Source organism: Bubalus kerabau, chromosome 4 (genome assembly GCF_029407905.1).
Source record: "Bubalus kerabau isolate K-KA32 ecotype Philippines breed swamp buffalo chromosome 4, PCC_UOA_SB_1v2, whole genome shotgun sequence".
Lineage (NCBI taxonomy): Eukaryota > Metazoa > Chordata > Mammalia > Artiodactyla > Bovidae > Bubalus > Bubalus kerabau.
Genome location: NC_073627.1, coordinates 90670934 through 90691020, shown reverse-complemented (window position 1 = coordinate 90691020; position 20087 = coordinate 90670934). Strand labels below are relative to the sequence as shown.

Genomic DNA, 20087 nt, shown 5'->3' with positions numbered 1-20087 from the left:
AAGCCCTGTCATAAACACTATTAGAATTAATTTCACTTTTCAGAGCTTTATGAGATGTTAGGACTGTCCTCTTCCATCCCTTCTCATACCACTGTTACTATCAATTCTTTTAGCCAAAAAATGTGCCTTTCCTCCCATATCAGGAAAGAAAAAAAGAATGACTAACCATCTTTTCTTTAGTACAGAGTCAATCAGCTAATACAGAGAAACAAAAAATTTTAGAGATTTAAAAATACTTAGAGACCATGAAACAATGAATGAATCAATATGCACTAAATCAAAATTTTCTTTCAGTTGCTCAGGAATGTAAAACAGCTGATATACTTTCTGGCTATTTATCCAAATTCACACAATGGGAAATATGTAATAAAAATAACATTATAGAATAGCCTAGCCATTTAATTTATGTAAACTGAGTTCTAATACTCAGCATTAGTAGTAGTATATGGTCACTTACCAGTGAAAAGTAGAAAAGTATTAAGGAACAGAGCTGGTTAAGAAAACCAAGATCATAAACAATCATGCATTTATTCACTTCTGAAATATTTAAAAAGCAGGACAAAACTTTTGCTTAGTGATAATATATATTATACAGCCTTTGTTCTAAAATTCAAAAACAGAGGAAGCTCAGCTAAGAAATAGACAACAGAGTATTTTAATAAAGTATAGTAATTGGGTGTTATCTATTCAACAATTTATATAATGATTAATTCAAAAAATATTATACATATATTATTTTAACACTCTTGGATAGTTATAGAATGGGACATGGGTTCTAAACCATGGATGTAATCTTAAGTAAGTTTACTTCATTATATCTTTCCTACTTTAGGGGAGGATAAACTTTGCTTTTTTTATTATCTGTGACCTCCTTTCCAAAAATACCCCTAATCAATAATGAACTATACTTCACTTATAACCCCAACACCATCAAGAAAATAACATATTTCAGTATACTTATTACAATCTTTTTCTAACCTCTTCTACCAGACGATCTTGCTCCTTCTGGAATGGATTGCTTTTTTTAGCTGGCAGAGACCCTCCACACGTACTACTATCTGTATTCTTTGCACTATTTGATGATGAAGAGTCTTCTACATTAAATTCTGGTGTTTTCTTAGGAACTGTTTCATTTTTCTCTCTAAGAGTTATCAACTTTGTGTCCTGAAAAAGATAGATGTGTAATGTTAAAAACTTAATAATGGTACCTGATCTTTATTAGAGGTTCTAGAGTTATCATGAACCCATAAAAAGTTGTTAACATTACTATAAAAACTATGTTCACTGACACAATTTAAAAATTCCAATATTCCCATTTAGAAGTAGTAAAAAATATATAAATAGGAGTGGTACATAATGTTCACAAACAGGGAAGTGTGAAAACAAATTTAATTTGAGATATCAACAAAAGTAAAGAATATTTTATCATAAATAATTATGGTCAGAATTAATTTTAAATTGTTTTAAAACGTACCTTTTCAAGTAATGTAACAATGTCTCCACCTAATGGTGGAACTGGCTGTAACGGGAAAGAAGCAGGGCTAAAAGGAAAAATATTATTAAATCCAAGTTATGAATAAGAAAGAATTCCATTCACTTGATATATCTAAATATTGTAAAGAAACTGTCTGCCCCGTATCTGTCCGTTACGATTTCTCTCAATTCGTCCCGGTCATCAAAAGGCAGTGTATTATTCTAGGGAGGTATAGTGACAATTAGAGCAGTACTTCAGCCCAATTTGTGTATCAGCCTCCCAAATTGAATATTTTCCTTACCCACTATGTATTTTAAGTCAACAGCATTTTTTACACAGGTTAGATGACTTGATGAACACTCAGAAACTTGAGTACAGGGTAAAAACAAATTCAGTTAACTAGAATCACATTATTGCCAGAAGATTCCATGGAGAAGGAAACGGCAACCCACTCCAATACTCTTGCCTGGAAAATTCCATGGACTGAGCAGCCTGATAGGCTACAGTCCATGGGGTCGCAAAGAATCGGACACGACTGAGCGACTTCACTTTCACTTTCTTTCAGGCTTCAGATAACAGAAGCACTGTAGCAGCAACTGTAAGCTTCTTTGGATATTTCAGGTCCAAAAGCAATTTCTCTTATGCTGAATTTTTTATGGCCAATATATTATAGTAAAGTCATAAAACTTTAATTTGTGACATTCTACACTTGCGCGCATGCTAAGTTACTTCAATTGGATCCAACTCTGTGACCCCGTGGACTGTAGCCCGCCAGGCTCCTCTGTCCACGGGATTCTCCAGGCAAGAATACTGGAGTGGGTTGCCATGCCCTCCTCCAGGAGATCTTACCAACCCAGGGATCGAACCAGCATCTCTTGTCTCCTGCATTGGCAGGTGAGTTCTTTACCACCGAGCCACTTGGGAAGTCCTATTCTACACGTTTTGGCTTGTCTCAGGTCAGATTTGGAGAAGGAAATGGCAACCCACTCCTGTATTCTTGCCTGGAGAATCCCATGGACAGAGGAACCTGACAGGTCATGGCTCATAGGGTTGCAGAGTCAGACACGACTGAAGTGACTAAGCATCCAAGCACGTAATCTACACATAGTGTTCCTTAATCTCTTAGATTCTCTTGCCCCTTTTGGTAAACATGAAAACCTTACACATCTTTTCACTATAATTACAAAAGAGGGTATTAAATATTTTTTAAGCCTTCAAAGTAATGATAACTTTAATCATTTATCTTCATCTTGAAAGTGCTTTCAAATTCAATCACGGATTGTGTCTGCTCACTGACCAAAAGCTTCACAGGTAAAGTGAAAGGTAGGATTACCACCTTCAACATCAAGCATACCAATTTTTTCCTTTCTGTTCATAGAAAAGTACAAACAGCTTTGCAAATATTTTACATAATAGCAAATATTCTTTTCAAACTTTTTCAAATGTGCCCTTCTTGAAATCTACCTTCCAAACATAATTCAAAAATCACTGAAATTGCTCAAGCCTCAACTTTGTCTTGACAGGATATGATCTAGATATTTAGAGCAAAAGATGAGTAATTACTATTTAGCGTGACTTCATCCAAATTCTTCACCAAACTTGACATGAAAATGATCAGAAAGCCCTTTAAAGCAGGGCCAGCAAGGTATGGACAAACACCACTAAGATGCCACCAAAAGACTAGTGAGCTCCTTAAGGACAAAGACTATGTCTTACCAAAGGCTATTCCCAAGTCCTAACAGTGCCTGGCACTTGGTAGTACCACACATATATGTAACTGATTAATGGATGGATTGATCAATGAATAAATGCCACTTGAAGATGAGGTTCTATAGATGCCACCAAATTTTTCTATTTGAATCATTCTTGCAGAGTCTCATAAGAGAGAAAAATGACACCACATTCTATACGTCTTCTCTCTCATTTCGGAAGTGGCAACATGCTGTTAGTCTTGCTAATATCTCTATTCAACTTTAAACTGAATTGAGCCCTGGCTCAGTCCTTACTCTCTACCCACTTGCCATGCCAAAACTGAGGCCCAAGAAATCCAGATAAAAAGGGTACTGATCCCATTGTGGAAATTTACCCTAAAAACATTTCCAAAAGAAAAAAGACATGCTTTCTATAGTAAAATTTTAAGGAAAACCTAAAGTCTAAAAATAAACAAAATATTACAAAGCTATTTTAAGTGGTTATATAATGTTAAACACATACACAAACTTAATAAAATGTATTTATGCTATGATAATGTTGAGAAAATTTTGTATTTTAGAATACAAGACTATATTCATGCTTTGATTAGAACTAAAATTATAAGTAAAGTCTAAAAAGTACTTGGGAAAGAATCTGAAAAGTGATTTGTTAGAAATTTTAGCTAGTTTTTTAAATTTTTCATTTGTTGTTGTTATTACAATATGCCTACAACTAACACAGAAATAATTAAAGAAGAAGGAAATAATAAAATGAGATTAGAATTCAATTTCTAAGTCTAAGGATGTTTATTTGGAATGCATGCAATATCACACTGCCCTACCTTTGAAATGCAATAAAGGAGAAACTCTAGAGTGTAAAGGTCTAGAAGAACTGCATCACCACCACTAGAAATATCACTGAACCCTCCTTTCCAGAAACCATTGCAAAGAAAGGTACTATGCACAGTGTGCAGCAAAGGCATCACCAATTGAATTCTGACTGTAGGTATAGTGAAGCCTCCATCACTCTGATCAAAACCAAGCCAGGAGATTTATGGAGAAGACTCCTTATATTTTAGTACTTGTGAAAAGTAAAACAACACACTTACTCTAAAAACTACATTCATTTCATGTTTTTTAACTGAATAGCTTAACCATTTTCACATATGAATTTCCCAATTAACTACAGTGACACTGATGTAAGATGATGCCTCTATAAATATTTAGTGTAACAGCTGTATATATGCCAAAAAGGGGTATTTCTTTAAGTGCAATCTACCCACATTACACATGAAACATTTCATTACAAAATACTTTTTTAATAAACAATTCTGAGAAGAAATTTTACTTCTACATCTCAGTAATTCAACTCTTCATCTCTCTTCTATTCTTCTATTAAGCAGTAATAAATTTTCATTTCCCATTAAGCATTTATCCTTCATCACCAAAAGCCTTCCTCTACCTTCTTTTAATATCCCAACCTATAAGTAAAATTAAGTATCAAAAGACAGTTAAAAGCTCCAGGAGCTTGAAAGAGGATAAATGAGGAACTGAAATTATTTAAAACAACTTTTTCCAATTTTAAGAGAATTCTATTTGAATTAAATTTTTAAGGGCTAAGTGTCTGGCTCCTGTAGAATTCTGATAGTACATCTTAGTACAAAATTCTACCTCAAGAAAGAATCTTAAGGTTCATGTTATTCAAAAATAAAATCAGATTTGTGAATTAATCTACTAACTCCATTAATTTTTAGTCCAGCAAGAGACATTAATCAAAATTAATTTGTTCTCTCAAGAAAAGACATGAAAAAATAACTGAGACTGAGAGCACCAACTATTTCCCTCTAAGAGGCATGCTTTAAGAACAATTGTGATAAGAGGGTAAAATTAGCAAGCCCAATAACTTTAGTTTCTTCAATACCAGGTCTTCACTGAATATTTCATTATATTTCTTTAGGTACTTAGAAAATCAACATCACATCCATATCTAAAAACATAAATAAAATTCTTTCACAAGTAGTCCTGACCGTCTATGAACAGAAAATTACTGCAGAGCAAACGGCCAATAGCATAATTTCACATTTAAGTTTTGACTCTGGTTATGGTGTTTTTTGATCTGTGGTGTTGGAGAAGACTCTTGAGAGTCTCTTGCATGGCAAGGAGATCAAACCAGTCAATCCTAAAGGAAATCAGTCCTGAATATTCACTGGAAGGACTGATGCGGAAGCTGAAACTCCAGTACTTTGGCCACCTGATGCAAAGAACTGAAAAGACCCTGATGCTTGGAAAGATTGAAGGCAGGAGGAGAAGGGGACGAAAGAGGATGAGATGGCTGGATGGCATCACCAACTCGATGGACACGAGTTTGAGCAAGTTCAGGGAGTTGGTGATGGACAGGGAAACCTGGCGTGCTGCAATACATGGAGTCACAAAGAGTCAGACACGACTGCACAACTGAACTGAACTCAATGGTGTTTTAGTTTATTGTAACTTACTAAGAGCAGTGGCCACAGGACTAGAAAAGGTCAGTTTTCATTCCAATCCCAAAGAAAGGCAATACCAAAGAAAGCTCAAACTACTGCACAATTGCACTCATCTCACATGCTAGTAAAGTAATGCTCAAAATTCTCCAAGCCAGGCTTCAGCAATATGTGAACCAAGAACTTCCAGATGTTCAAGCTGGTTTTAGAAAAGGCAGAGGAACCAGAGATCAAACTGCCAACATCCACTGGATCATGGAAAAAGCAAGAGAGTTCCAGAAAAACATCTATTTCTGCTTTATTGACTATGCCAAAGCCTTTGACTGTGTGCATCACAATAAACTGTGGAAAATTCTGAAAGAGATGGGAATACCAGACCACCTGACCTGCCTCTTGAGAAACCTGTATGCAGGTCAGGAAGCAACATGGAACTGGACATGGAACAACAGACTGGTTCCAAATAGGAAAAGGAGTACATCAAGGCTGTATATTGTCACCCTGCTTATTTAACTTATATGCAGAATACATCATGAGAAACACTGGGCTGGAAGAAGCACAAGCTGGAATCAAGATTGCCAGGAGAAATATCAACAACCTTAGATATGCAGATGACACCACCCTTATGGCAGAAAGTGAAGAGGAACTAAAAGGCCTCTTGATGAAAGTGAAAGAGGAGAGTGAAAAAGTTGGCTTAAAGCTCAACATTCAGAAAATGAAGATCATGGCATCTGGTCCCACCACTTCATGGGAAATAGATGGCGAAACAGTGGAAACAGTGTCAGACTTTATTTTTTGGGCTCAAAAATCACTGCAGATGGTGACTGCGGCCATGAAATTAAAAGATGCTTACTCCTTGGTGAAAAGTTATGACCAACCTAGATAGCATATTGAAAAGCAGAGCCATTACTTTGCCAACAAAAGTCTGTCTAGTCAAGGCTATGGTTTTTCCAGTGGTCATGTATGGATGCGAGAGCTGGACTGTGAAGAAAGCTGAGTGCTGAAGAATTGATGCTTTTGAACTGTGGTGTTGGAGAAGATGCTTGAGAATCCCTTGAACTGCAAGGAGATCCAACCAGTCCATTCTAAAGGAGATCAGCCCTGGGTGTTCTTTGGAAGGAATGATGCTAAAGCTGAAACTCTTAGCCACCTCATGCAAAGAGCTGACTCATTGGAAAAGACTCTGATGCTGGGAGGGATTGTGGGCAGGAGGAGAAGGGGACGACAGAGGATGAGATGGCTGGATGGCATCACCAACTCGATGGACATGAGTTTGAGTGAACTCCAGGAGATGGTGATGGACAGGGAGGCCTGGCATGCTGCAATTCATGGGGTCGCAAAGAGTCAGACACGACTGAGCGACTGAACTGAACTGAACTGAACTGAAGAGCATACAAAATGCAGGAGGCCTGAAGTCACTTAAAATTTAGAGTCTTAGTTTTAGAATTATTCTAAGTATTTTGTTTCCATACCTGTGCCTCATTAACATGGGGAAAGTGAACTAAAAGACACCTATTTAAATCAAATGGTAATCAAAAAAACAATAAAAAAGAATCTGTCTAGCATGTCTGTGTTTGACTGCTAGTTAATAATGTTTATTAAAGGAGAAACATATACACATTTAGAGATTTTTGTTTTTATAATCTGATGTCAGTTTATTTAAGGGCCAAAATAGAATAATACACAAAAAAAGGCAATAAAATAAGACTACTAATAGTTAGTTACAATAAACTAACTAGGTTCAGCTTAATCATGCTAAACTTGGGGATTAGATTGAATCAGAAGTCTTCACTCCAAAAAAATTTTTAAGCATAAAACTCTTTTTATCAAATGGCATATAAAACCCCAATATACAATATAGATAAAAGTAAGCTGCTCAGGTTGAAATGGCAAAGGACAAAACAGCCACAGACTAAGTCTGACTCATCCACAGCATCAGAGGGAGCTGCAGAACACAGACTGAAAACCACCATCTAGGTAACTTCAGAAGTCCCTAAACACTTGGGTTTATTTAGTCAACAGTCAACAAGTGATTTCAAAGTTCACAGACACAAAAAGGCAAAAATTCCCAAACCTGTATTAGATAATTCTCATATATATCTTTCTCTTCAAAAATTAGGTAATCCCCCTGAGTCTTGACATTTAGATAAGAATAGAAGAGGAAAAAAATGCCCATGCATCAGAAATGTTGAATCTTTCCAGAAAAAGGGGATCCACAGTGGGAAAACACCATCTGATTAAGAGAAAAAAGTTATAAGCTATCCCATACTAGAGAAGCTTGAAAACTGACTGAAGATGGAACTAAAATTAATGAAGAGGAAAAATAATCAATACAAAAATCAAATCTGTTTTACCTGTTGGGTGGATCAGATTTAGTTTCCAGTGTATCACTTGCTCTTCTGCAATTATTTTCCTGGATATGTTGCTTAGGTGTAACTAAAGGAATAGAAAAATTAATTACTCTTTAATTATGCTTGTACATTCTAATATTTAGAGCTCTCTTTAAGTTCTAAACAGAAGAAAATAAAAAAATAATATAAATGCTAATAGGAAAAGATAATTATTCAATTATTAACTATAAAGTAATACACATGACAGTGATGGAGAATCTGTACAATAGGCTCTTCTAAAAAGACAGCTCACATAAAGTTTCCCCAAAAGGGACAATCCACAATTCCCTAGTATTATATATAGCCATGTTTCATGTTTAAGTACATACACAATGCACTTACCAAATAAACCAGCCAAAAAGTTATAGTACTTAGCGTATTTTAACCCAGCATCTACAACATCAACTGCTATGTATTTATTCTTCAACATACCATTTAATAATTATGTCACTGCAGTACTAACAACGGGGAAAAAAAATTTTAATGGAGACCTGCCTTCAAGAAATCAGTATAGGAGAGACTATTGATAAGAAAAGCATTATGACACATTGTTACAGTATTATAATACAAGTACACACAGAATGCAAGAAGGCAGAAAGGCACCTGGTCCAGAGTAGGGAACATGAAGAAGCCAAGTACTAGGAGAATAAGGTGCACATTTGGTGTGCCAGGGCATAGCATATATCTAGTGGAGAAGCATAACAGGAAATAAAATTGAAGGAAGTCATGGCTACATTTCAGAGGATATTCCAGGAGCTCCTCTTCTTTCAACATGTTTGATTCTGAAAGATTATTTATACATGTCCAAAGTGTTACTATATAAGAAACCAATGTGTATTGTAAAGTTTTCTTTTAATTCATCATAATGCCACCTTTTAACATTTTCAATAACCTACTAATGATGATGTAGTTTCTGTTATTTATAAAACATTCCAGGGCTTCCCTGGTGGTTCAGCGGTTAATAATCTGCCTTCCAATGCAGGGGATGTTGGTTTGATCCCTGGTCCAGGAAGATCCCACATGTCGTGAGGTAACTAAGCCTGTGTCCCACAACTACTAAGCCCACCCTCTAGAGCCCGTAAGCCACAACTGCTGAGACAATGTGCTACAGCCACTGAAACCCACGTGCCCTACGGCCTGTGCTACGCAACAAAGAGTAGCCCCTGTTCACTCCAACTGGAGAAAGCCAACACAGCAACAAAGACCAAATGCAGCCATAAATAAATAAATAGATAGATAGAAAACTCTTTTAAAAAATAAATAAATGGAAGTCTTAAAAGCAACCAGAGATCAAAAATTACCTACAAAAGAATGACAATTAGACTGACAGCAAATGTTTCAAAAAGAAGGCAGAAAGTAATGACGGCATATTATCAAAGTCTCAAGGAAAAATTTAGTCTTGATCTTGAATCCTATAACCAATCTATCATTCATTAAGTAAAGAAGACATTTCTCCAAAGAATACATACAGATAGTCAATAGACACACGAAAAGATGCTCAACATTGCTAATTATTAGAGAAATGCAAATCAACACCACAATATCAACCTCACACTGGTTAGAATGGCTACCATAAAAAAATCTACAAATAATAAATGCTGGAGAGGATGTGGACACAAGGGAACTCTCCTACACAGGGGAATGTAAACTGGTGCAGCGACTATAGAAAACATATGGAGATTCCTTACAAATCTAAAAGCAAAACTACCATTTGATCCAGCAACTCCATTCCTGGATATATATGCAGAAAAAACAAAAACTCTAATTTGAAAAGACACATGCACCTCAATGTTCATAGCAGCACTATTTATAATAGTTAAGACATGGAAGCAAACCAAGTCTCCATCAACAGATTACTGGCTGAAGAAGTGGTATAAATGTGCATATATATGTGTGTATATATATGTGTGTGTGTGTGTGTGTGTGTGTGTGTGTGTGTGTGTATACACATATATATATATAAAGGGTATTTTGGGCTTCCCCAGTGGCCCAGCAGTAAAGAATCCACCTGCAATGCAAGAGCTGCAGGAGACTCAGGTTCACACCCTGGGTGGGGAAGATCCCCTGGAGGAGGACGTGGCAACCCACTCCAATATTCTTGCCTGGAGAATCCCATGGACAGAGGAGCCTGGCAGGCTACAATCCATAGCATCACAAAGAGTCGGGCACAACTGAAGCAACACAGCACCCATGCAGACATAATGGATATTTATATGAATATTTCTGAGCCATAAAAGAGTAAAACATTGCCATTTCCACAACATGGATGGACCTAAAGAATATTAGGTTTAGTGAAATTAGTCAGAGACAGACAAATACTATATGGTTCACTTATATGTGATTTCTAAAAAGTAATGGAAATTTTGTCTAACTCAATGAAACTATGAGCCATGCCGTGTAGGGCCACCCAAGACAGATGGCTCATGGTGGAGAGTTCTGACAAAACGTGGTCCACTGGAGAAGAGAATGCAAATCACTTCAGTACTCTTGCCTTGAGAACCTCATGAATAGTATGAAAAGGCAAAAAGATACGACACTGAAGGATGAACTCTCCAGATCAGTAGGCGCCCACAGAAGAGTGGAGAATAACACCAGAAAGAATGAAGAGACGGAGCCAAAGCAAAAACAACGCCCAGTTGTGGATGTGACTGGTGATGGAAGAAAAGTCCAATGCTGTAAAAAACAATATTGCATAGGAACCTGGAACGTTAGGTCCATGAATCAAGGTAAATTGGAAGTGGTCAAACAGAAGATGGCAAGAGTAAACATCAACATTTTAGAAATCAGAGAACTAAAATGGACTGGAATGGGCGAATTTAACTTAGATGACCATTATATCTATTACTGTGGGCAAGAATCCCTTAGAAGAAATGGAGTAGCCATCATAGTCAATAAAAGTGTCCAAAATGCAGTCCTTGGGTGCACTCTCAAAAACCACAGAATGATCTCTGTTCATTTCCAAGGCAAACCATTCAATGTCACATTAATCCAAGTCTATGCCCCAACCAGTAATGCCGAAGAAGCTGAAATTGAACAGTTCTATGAAGACCTACAAGACCTTCTAGAACTAACACCCAAAACAGATGTTCTTTTCATTATAGGGACTGGAATGCAAAATTAGTAAGTCAAGAGATACCTGGAATAACAGGCAAATTTGGCCTTAGAGTACAAAATGAAGCAGGGCAAAGGCTAACAGAGATTTGCCAAGAGAACACACTAGTCACAGCAAACACCCTCTTCCAACAACACAAGAGAGAACTCTACACATGGACATCACCAGATGGTCAATACCGAAATCAAACTGATTATATTCTTTGCAGCCGAAGATGGAGAAACTCTATACAGTCAGCAAAAACAAGACTGGGAGCTGACTGTAGCTCATATCATGAGCTCCTTATGACCTAAATCAAATCCCTTACGATTATACAGTGGAAATGACAAATAGATTCAAGGGATTAGATCTGATAGAGTATCTGAAGAACTAAGGATAGATGTTTGTGACATTGTACAGGAGGCAGTGATAAAGACCATTCCCAAGAAAAAGAAATGCAATAAGGGAAAATGGTTGTCTGAGGAGGCCTTACAAATAGCTGAGAAAAGAAGAAAAGCTAAAGGCAAAGGAGAAAAGTAAAGATATACCCATCTGAATGCAGAGTTTCAAAGAATAGCAAGGAGAGATAAGAAAGTCTTCCTCAGGGATCAATGCAAAGAAATAGAGGAAAACAATAGAATGGGAAAGACTAGACATTTTGTCAAGAAAATTAGAGATACCAAGGGAACATTTCATGCAAAGATGGGCTCAATAAAGGACAAAAATGGTATGGACCTAACAGAAGCAGAAGATATTAAGAGGTGCCAAGAATACACAGAAGAACTGTACAAAAAAGATCTTCATGACCCAGATAACCACGATGGTGTGATCACTCACCTACAGCCAGACATCCTGGAATGCGAAGTCAAGTGGGCCTTAGGAAGCAACACTACGAACAAAGCTTGTGGAGGTGATGGAATTCCAGTTGAGCTATTTCAAATCCTGAAAGATGATGCTGTTAAAGTGATGCATTCAATATGCCAGCAAAGTTGGTAAACTCAGCAGTGGCCACAGGACTGGAAAAGGTCAGTTTTCCTTCCAATCCCAAAGAAAGGCAATGCCAAAGAATGCTCAAACTACTGCACAATTGCTTTCATCTCACACACTAGCAAAGTAAGGCTCAAAATTCTCCAAGCCAGGCCTCAAGAGTATGTTAACCGTGAACTTCCAGATGTTCAAGCTGGACTTAGAAAAGGCAGGGGAACCAGAGATCAAATTGCCAACATCTGCTGAATCACAGAAAAAGCAAGAGAGTTCCAGAAAAACATCTATTTCTGCTTTATTGACTACACCAAAGGCTTTGACTGTGTGGATCACAACAAACTGTAGAAAACTCTTAAACAGATGGGAATATCAGACCACCTGACCTGCCTCCTGAGAAATCTGTATGCAGGTCAAGAAGCAAAAGTTAGAACAGGACATGAAACAACAGACTGGTTCAAAATTGCGAAAGAAGTATGTCAAGGCTGTATATTTTCACCCTGCTTATGTAATTTATATGCAGAGTACATCATGTGAAAAGTCAGTATGGATGAAACACAAGCTGGAATCAAGATTGCTAGGGGAAATATCAATAACCTCAGATATGCAGATGATACCACCCTTACGGCAGAAAGCGAAGAACTAAAGAGCCTCTTGATGAAAGTGAAAGAGGAGAGTGAAAAAGCTGGCTTAAAATTCAACATTCAAAAAACAAAGATCATGGCATCCAGTCCCATCACTGCATGGCAAATAGGTAGGGTAACAATGAAACAGTGACAGACTTTATTTTCTTGGGTTCCAAAATCTCTGCAGATGGTAACTACAGCCATGAAATGAAAAGACGCTTGCTCCTTGTAAGAAAAGCTATGACGCTCCTAGACAGCATATTAAAAAGCAGAGACATTACTTTGCCAACAAAGGTCTGTCTAGTCAAAGCTATGGTTTTTCCAATAGTCAAGTATGGATGTGAGAGCTGGACCATAAAGAAAGCCAAGTGCCTAAGAATTAATTATTTTGAACTGTGGTGCTGGAGAAGACTCTTGAGCGTCCCTTGGACTGCAAGGAGATTAAACCACCAATCCTAAAGGAAATGTGTCCTGAATATTCACTGGAAGGACTGATGCTGAAGGTGAAGCTCCAAAACTTTGCCCACCTGATGCAAAGACCTGACTGACTGGAAAAGATCCTGATGCTGGGAAAGATTGAAGGCAGGAAAGGGACGACAGAGGATGAGATGGTTGGATGGCATCACAGACTCAATGGACATGAGTCTGAGCAAGCTCTGGGAGTTGGTGATGGACAGGGAAGCCTGGCATGCTATAGTTCATGGGGTCGCAAAAAGTTGGACACGACTGTGCAACTTTCACTCAAACTAAATATGCCAAGAGTAAAAAGGCCCCTTCCAAGCTGAAGTGAGAACATAATGCCAACCAAATATGTCAAGAACTATCAAAGTAATTCTGTCATCATAAATAACGCTCTGAATCTGAAAGTCTTCATTCATCAAACTATGCAGTCTTTTCTGTCTACACTTCTGCTGGCTCTTATCCTTGACCCGTGCTCTCTGGTCTATGATGTTTCCCAGTTAGTGTCCTCCTCACATACACCTGACTCTCAAAACAAATCACCTATGCTAGTTGTGGTTATCCTTTTCTTCCTAAGTCCTGTGCTGACTGCTGCCATGATCAAATACCTGCCTGAACTCCACTGTGACCTACTCCTCACTGGCTACATATTCCAATATTTTTTATTCACTTATTCCTCTACCTATCTACCTTACATTTACTGAACCCAGTTAACAATTTCTTGTACACAAGCAGCAGACAATTGGGGAGACTAAGTATGAAATGGCTATTAGATACTGCAGAGAAATTAACTTTGAGGTGTGACAATGGTATGATGTTTGAGGAAACTGGATGAGATATTATAGAACTATTATTAACTTTAAGTATAAAATTAATGGCAATTAAACAGGAAAAAGTCCTTATTTTCATGGGAGTGCATGCTGAAACACTTAAGAGTAAAGTGTTAACATTTCAAATGGTTCAGCAAAGAAAACTACACATTTAAAGCAAAAATCTCAACTGCAGAAACAGGCAATGGTTAGGTATCCTTCTTTCATGTTAAAAAATTGTGGGCTTCTACACAAAAACTTATAAATGGATATTAATAGCAGCATTACTCATAGTAGCCAAATGGTGGAAACAATACAAAGATTGTGCAAAGTAAAAACTGTGCAAGTAAAGAAAGGAGACACAATAAGCCTATTATATGATGTTCTTTACATGAAATATCCAGAATAGGCAAATTCACAGAGACTGGAAGTATATTAGTCTTTGTCAGGGTCTGGGAGAAGGGGAAATGAGGAGTAATTGCACAATAGGTACCAAGTTTTCTTTTAAGGTAATAAAAATACGCAGAATTAGCTAGTGGTAATGGTTGCACACCTTTGCAAATTTACTAAATGCCACTGAGTTGGACACTTTGCAGTGACCAAAATGCTATATACATTTCACCACAAAATATAACTGGGAAAAAAACATGAAAGAATATGTAAGAACTATTATTATAGTGAGAAATATTAATGAGAGGCAAGTTTAAAAGAAAAAAAAAGTAAAAAACCAACCTGGAAGTGAAGCAGGATACTGTAAAAGAATGCTCCTCGCATATGCTTCTTCTGAGGCAGGATCAAACGAAAGTGGAGACATAGGCGGTAAAAGATCCACAGCCTCAAACAAAGAATTTATTATTTTGAAATATACACACTTTACTCAGTACCATAATAACAATACTAAATTAACCTATGAAAGGATGATTTCTTTTTTCCATAATATAGATAGAATTGCCAAACATACAAATTATATAACTGTTTTAAACTAAAGAATACAATATTTGGAGTAGGAAGACTACTTTGTCCTCCAATTATGCCTCAAATGTAACAGAACCTAACATAAAGAGAAATGTCTCATTTTCTTTTTAACACAATCCATTGAATCTAAAAATATTAACCATAACATAACACCTTGATGAGCATTCTAATGTGTATTTAGAAACCAAAATATTTGAAATGTAGGCTCAGATGCAAAGATGACAAGCATATACACATATAGCATTTCTAAGTCACTTGTTACATGATAAATCAAGAGATTACAAGAGATTAAACTATTCTCCAAAAGGCAAGTCAATATTACTTACTGGAGTAGAACCCTTAATTATACTGAAAGGAGACAAGCCAAGAAACTCTTTCCACTTTTTATGCCATTCTTCTTGTTTTTCAACAATAGAATGTCTTATAGTTTTGAGAGCTTCTGTTATTTTATACCTATGATGGAATAAAAAATAACTTCATTCAAAACATGAATATATAAAAAGGACTAAGAAAAAGTACCGAAATAAGAATTTGTGGTATATGTGGGAAACCTCTGTAACTTCTCAGTTTTGCTGTGAACCTTAAATTCTTCTTTAAAAACCTCAATTTAAAAAATTTAACAGCCAATTTAAAAAATTGAAAAAAATGAACAAAAATAAAAAAGAATACAATGGGGCATTCCAGATGACACAGTGATAAAGAATCCACCTGATAATGCAAGAGGCACAAGAGACACAGGTTTGATCCCTGGGTCGGGATGATCCCGGGGAGTAAGAAATGGCAACCTGCTCCACTAATCTTGTCTGGGAAATCCCAAGGACAGAGGAGCCTGGCGGGCTACAGTCCATGGGATGGCAAAAGAGTTGGACACAACTTAGTGACTAAATACCACACCACCACCACAAAAGAAAGCTAGAGAAAAGCTTAAATTATTTCATTAAGAATTATCACTCAGGGCAAGTAATATACACCAGACAAAAGAAAACTACATTAATTTTCCTTTCTATTTCATGTGTCTCTCTAGAAGTTGATGACATATGGTTTTTGAGTACAAGTAAAATTTTCACATTTGTTTGCCAAAGCTACAGAGGTGTTAACTAGAGTTGTGCTGAGAAATTATCAAAACCACCCTGCTGCTGCTGCTGCTGCTAAGTCACTTCAGTCGTGTCCGACTCTGTGGGATCCCATAGACGGCAGCCCACCCTACTCTTCCCCAAATGAAATAACAGAGGATCTTTATAGTGTACCTCATATGCTTCAGATCTGACAGTCTTTCTTTCTGAAATCTGGTCTCTTTTTCAAGGAAGTGAAGGTCTATTGTCAGTCTTGCTTGGTCAGTTTGACAACATTCACATTTCATTACTTTCAAAACTTCATTTAATAACCAAAAAACTGTTAAGATGTTCAATTTTCCAGCCTCATAAATATTTCCTGTGTGCAACTAAGGATTCAGAAAGGAAAAAAAGTGGTGAACTATAGATTCTTAAGATAATAAAATGCTATAAGAACATATTTATGTCTTTCACTAATATATAAAAAGGCTACAAGAGTGGAAAAAAAAAGCTACACAAAAATAAAATTATGTAAATAATTCTGATCCAAAGAAGACTACTGTGGAAGAATTAACACACCATGCTACATTTTTGTATCATGCAAAAAAAGTTGAAAACTAGAATAAAAGAAATGCAAAGAAATGGAAAGCAAAATAAAGATTGAGGAGAAAGATCAGGCTTAGATAAAGATCATGAGTTCATGTTTTAACAAAAGTTGCAAATTGAAGGGCCCCTAAAGACTGATTCCAAACTTAGACATTTTTATTTGGCCTGTACAGTTCCAAAGTTTTAAAATCATTTGAATTAGTTACCAATATTTTTTTTTTTTAATTTCATCATTTCCTGGTGCTTCCCTGGTGGCTCAGTGGTTAAGAATCCACTTGCCAATGCAAGAGACACGGGTTTGATCCCTGGGTTGGGAAGATCCCCTGGAGAAGGAAATGGCAACCCACTCTGGTACAATTGCCTGGAGAACCCCCATGGACAGAGTTGCCTGGTGGGCTACAGTCCATGGAGTTGCAAAAGAGCCAGACATGATTTAGCAACTGTACAACAACATTTTTTACTTTATCCCTATTGTTACACACAATTAGTATACTTAATTTATATGATATTACCTGCCTAGCTCCTATAGGTATCTGTGTTTACAGATCCTAATTTTTTATGTACTCTGAATTTGAAGTGCCTGACATGTTACCCATTAAAGTTCTTCAGGGTCACAATATTTTATCTTTATATCCCCTTATTGTTGTTGTTTAATCGCTAAGTTATGCCCGACTCTTTGCAACCCCATGGACTGTAGCCTGCAAGGCTCCTCTGTTGAGGGGATTTCCCAGGCAAGAATATTGGAGTGGGTTGCCATTTCCTTTTCCAGGGGATCTTCCCAATCCAGGGATCGAACCCAAGTCTTCTGCATTGGCAGGAGAGTTCTTTACCTCTGAGTCACCTGGGAAGCCTTTATATCCCCTACATGACAATAAAGTCAATGCTTAAAAAATTTTAATTTACTACGAAAAAAAAAAAGTAGTGATTCAGATGTAAATGTCCTATAAGCAAGTGGAAAAATTTGATACAGTTTGCATTGAAGGGGAGAGACTGGAAATAAAAATTTGGTAATATTATTGTACAGGAGGCTGATGAGACCATGGAACTGGATAAGAAATTACATATGAATTTATAACATGAGGAAGAAACGAAAGCATTAAAGGAATAATAGGGAACACATTCACTTAAAAGTCAGAGAAAAAGGAACCAACGGAAAAATGGAAACGCCACAGGAGGGCAAAGACACTGAGGTCACAAAAGCTAAAAGAAAAGACTTTAATTGAATCAAGATCAAAGGAAAACAAAATGGAGAGTTTTTAAAAAGAAATTTAGCTATCAGAGATCATTATTGTTCTCTTTGAGAATTTATAAAGAATTAGGTACCATATCATCTCCCTATTAAGTACCTCCTACTCTCTACACTGTATGATGTAGCACCATAAAAGGTATGAACAATTAATAAAAGTTGATAGATATAAATATATACACCCTTAACAGTACCCCTCGTTATGACAGATTCACCAGATACATGCACAAAAGTAAATTCTGAAGACAGTAGAAAAAGATTGTAAGAAAAACAATATACAATACATAAAATAATTAAATGAAAGGAGTTTTCTCAAAAGCTTCCTTACCTGACACATTTGTTTCTCAATTTTATCAAGTAAGAGGCTTGGAATATTGATAGCAATGTCAGTTCCATCTAAAGTATAATTGTTATCAAGACTAAGGACTGAACTAACAACTTCTCTCTCTTTTTCCAAAAACATAAGTGTTTCATTCACGTTAGTCCACAAAGACCGAACCTTTGAAAACACAAACAAATATTAAAGTCTACATATAATCAGTCTATATATACATTAAAGAAATGTACAACACAAATATATGCTCTTTCCCAGGAACAAATGAAATATTCCTGGAATGGCTTCGATAACAAAATTAACTATTTTAACAGTCTAAAAGCACTGATACTACTTTCAACAGCACTTTAAAGAATTTCTCAGGAGAATCTAGACCATTATGATTTGCAAAACATACCTAAGAAACCTTACATTATCAAGATGCAATTAGCATTTCCTATATTCTGATATGCCATCAATCTAAAGGAGATTTTTCAAGAAGAATAAAAGCTTTTCAGGAGAAAAAAGAAAAAACCATATATCAACTTTTAAGAGTCATTCAAGTTTCAAAGAGTTAAAATGTCAAAAACTATGTATTAATCTATGTTTATTAAATTAATTATAAGAATGTTCATAGCACTCATTTGTAATAGTCAAAAACTGTAATGAATCCAAAGAATTACCTTGAGTAAAAAGAGTATATTTTGCTATACTCATAAAATAGAATATTAGACAGCAATGAGAATGAACACATACAACAGCAAGGATAAAACAGCATTAAGTGAAAGAAGCTGAATACAAAAGAATATATTTTATACATGCCCATTTATGGGTCAAACAGGCAAAACTAATCTTTAGTGTAAGAAGTGAGGATAGTGTTTATTCTTGGAAGGAAACAGCCGTGAATGAAAGGGGGTTCAATGCTCCTGGGGTGATGGTAATATTCTATTCCTTAAGTTAAATGCTGGTTACATGGATGTGTTCACTTTGTGAAATTTTGTCAAGCTACATATGATTTTTGCACGTTTTCACACGTATGTTATTATGCCTCAAAAGAATTTACAAAAGTAGAGAGGAGGAGGGAAAATATAATAATTATATTTGTATTAGTGTCTGTGTCTTCTCACAACACAAAGAAAAGTTGTTCCACAAAGGAAGTCTCATTGGCTGGCCATCTAGAGATCTCACAGGATGGCATCTCCTTGGTGAATGTACAAAGATCCAGGATCTGGGTCTCAGATTTTTCAAGTCTAAAAATTTTATCTTGTCAATGGCTCAAAGTTGACTCAGGGAAACTAAATATTACCTAAACTTAAGAGAGATACGGAGAAGGCAATGGCACCCCACTCCAGTACTCTTGCCTGGAAAATCCCATGGATGGAGGAGCCTGGTGGGCTGCAGTCCATGGGGTCACGAAGAGTCGGACACGACTGAGCGACTTCACTTTCACTTCACTTTCGTGCATTGGAGAAGGAAATGGCAACCCACTCCAGTGTTCTTGCCTGGAGAATCCCAGGGACGGGGAGCCTGGTGGGCTGCCGTCTATGGGGTCACACAGAGTCGGACATGACTGAAGCGACTTAGCAGACTTAGCAGCAGCAGCGAGAGAGATAGCTATGAACTTCTCTTGTGGTCCCATGGCTAAGACTCTGCACTCTCAACATAGGAGGCCCAGGTTCGATCCCTGGTCAGGGAGCTAGATATCATAAGCCACAACTAAAGATTTTACATTCCACAACTAAGACAAATAAATATATAAATTTTTTTGCTATGAAAACTCTTATTGGATTTCATACCAACCTAACGTATTAAGCTTACAATCAAAGATACTATATTCAACAACAGGAATATTCATATTCGCTGAACTAGAATCTCCATAAAGGAAGTGACTCTGCTT

The 20087-nt window shown here is 36.7% G+C and overlaps 1 protein-coding gene and 1 non-coding gene across 4 annotated transcripts in view; both read right to left on the bottom strand.

Moving 5' to 3' along the window:
• The window catches only part of HAUS6 (HAUS augmin like complex subunit 6), a 39313-nt gene that overhangs the window by 5254 nt on the left and 13972 nt on the right, over nt 1-20087 (bottom strand). For all 3 annotated transcript variants that reach the window (XM_055577962.1, XM_055577959.1, XM_055577960.1), the window contains exons 8-14: nt 18206-18376; nt 16221-16414; nt 15300-15426; nt 14731-14833; nt 7997-8078; nt 1475-1541; nt 979-1164 (exon numbers count right to left, since the gene is read on the bottom strand). In XM_055577962.1, the coding sequence (XP_055433937.1) occupies nt 979-1164; nt 1475-1541; nt 7997-8078; nt 14731-14833; nt 15300-15426; nt 16221-16414; nt 18206-18376 (930 nt within the window). The remainder of the gene's footprint in view (nt 1-978; nt 1165-1474; nt 1542-7996; nt 8079-14730; nt 14834-15299; nt 15427-16220; nt 16415-18205; nt 18377-20087) is intronic.
• Nucleotides 1623-1756, bottom strand: LOC129651930 (small Cajal body-specific RNA 8). Its single transcript, XR_008714422.1, has one exon. It is a non-coding gene; the product is annotated as a small Cajal body-specific RNA 8 (non-coding RNA).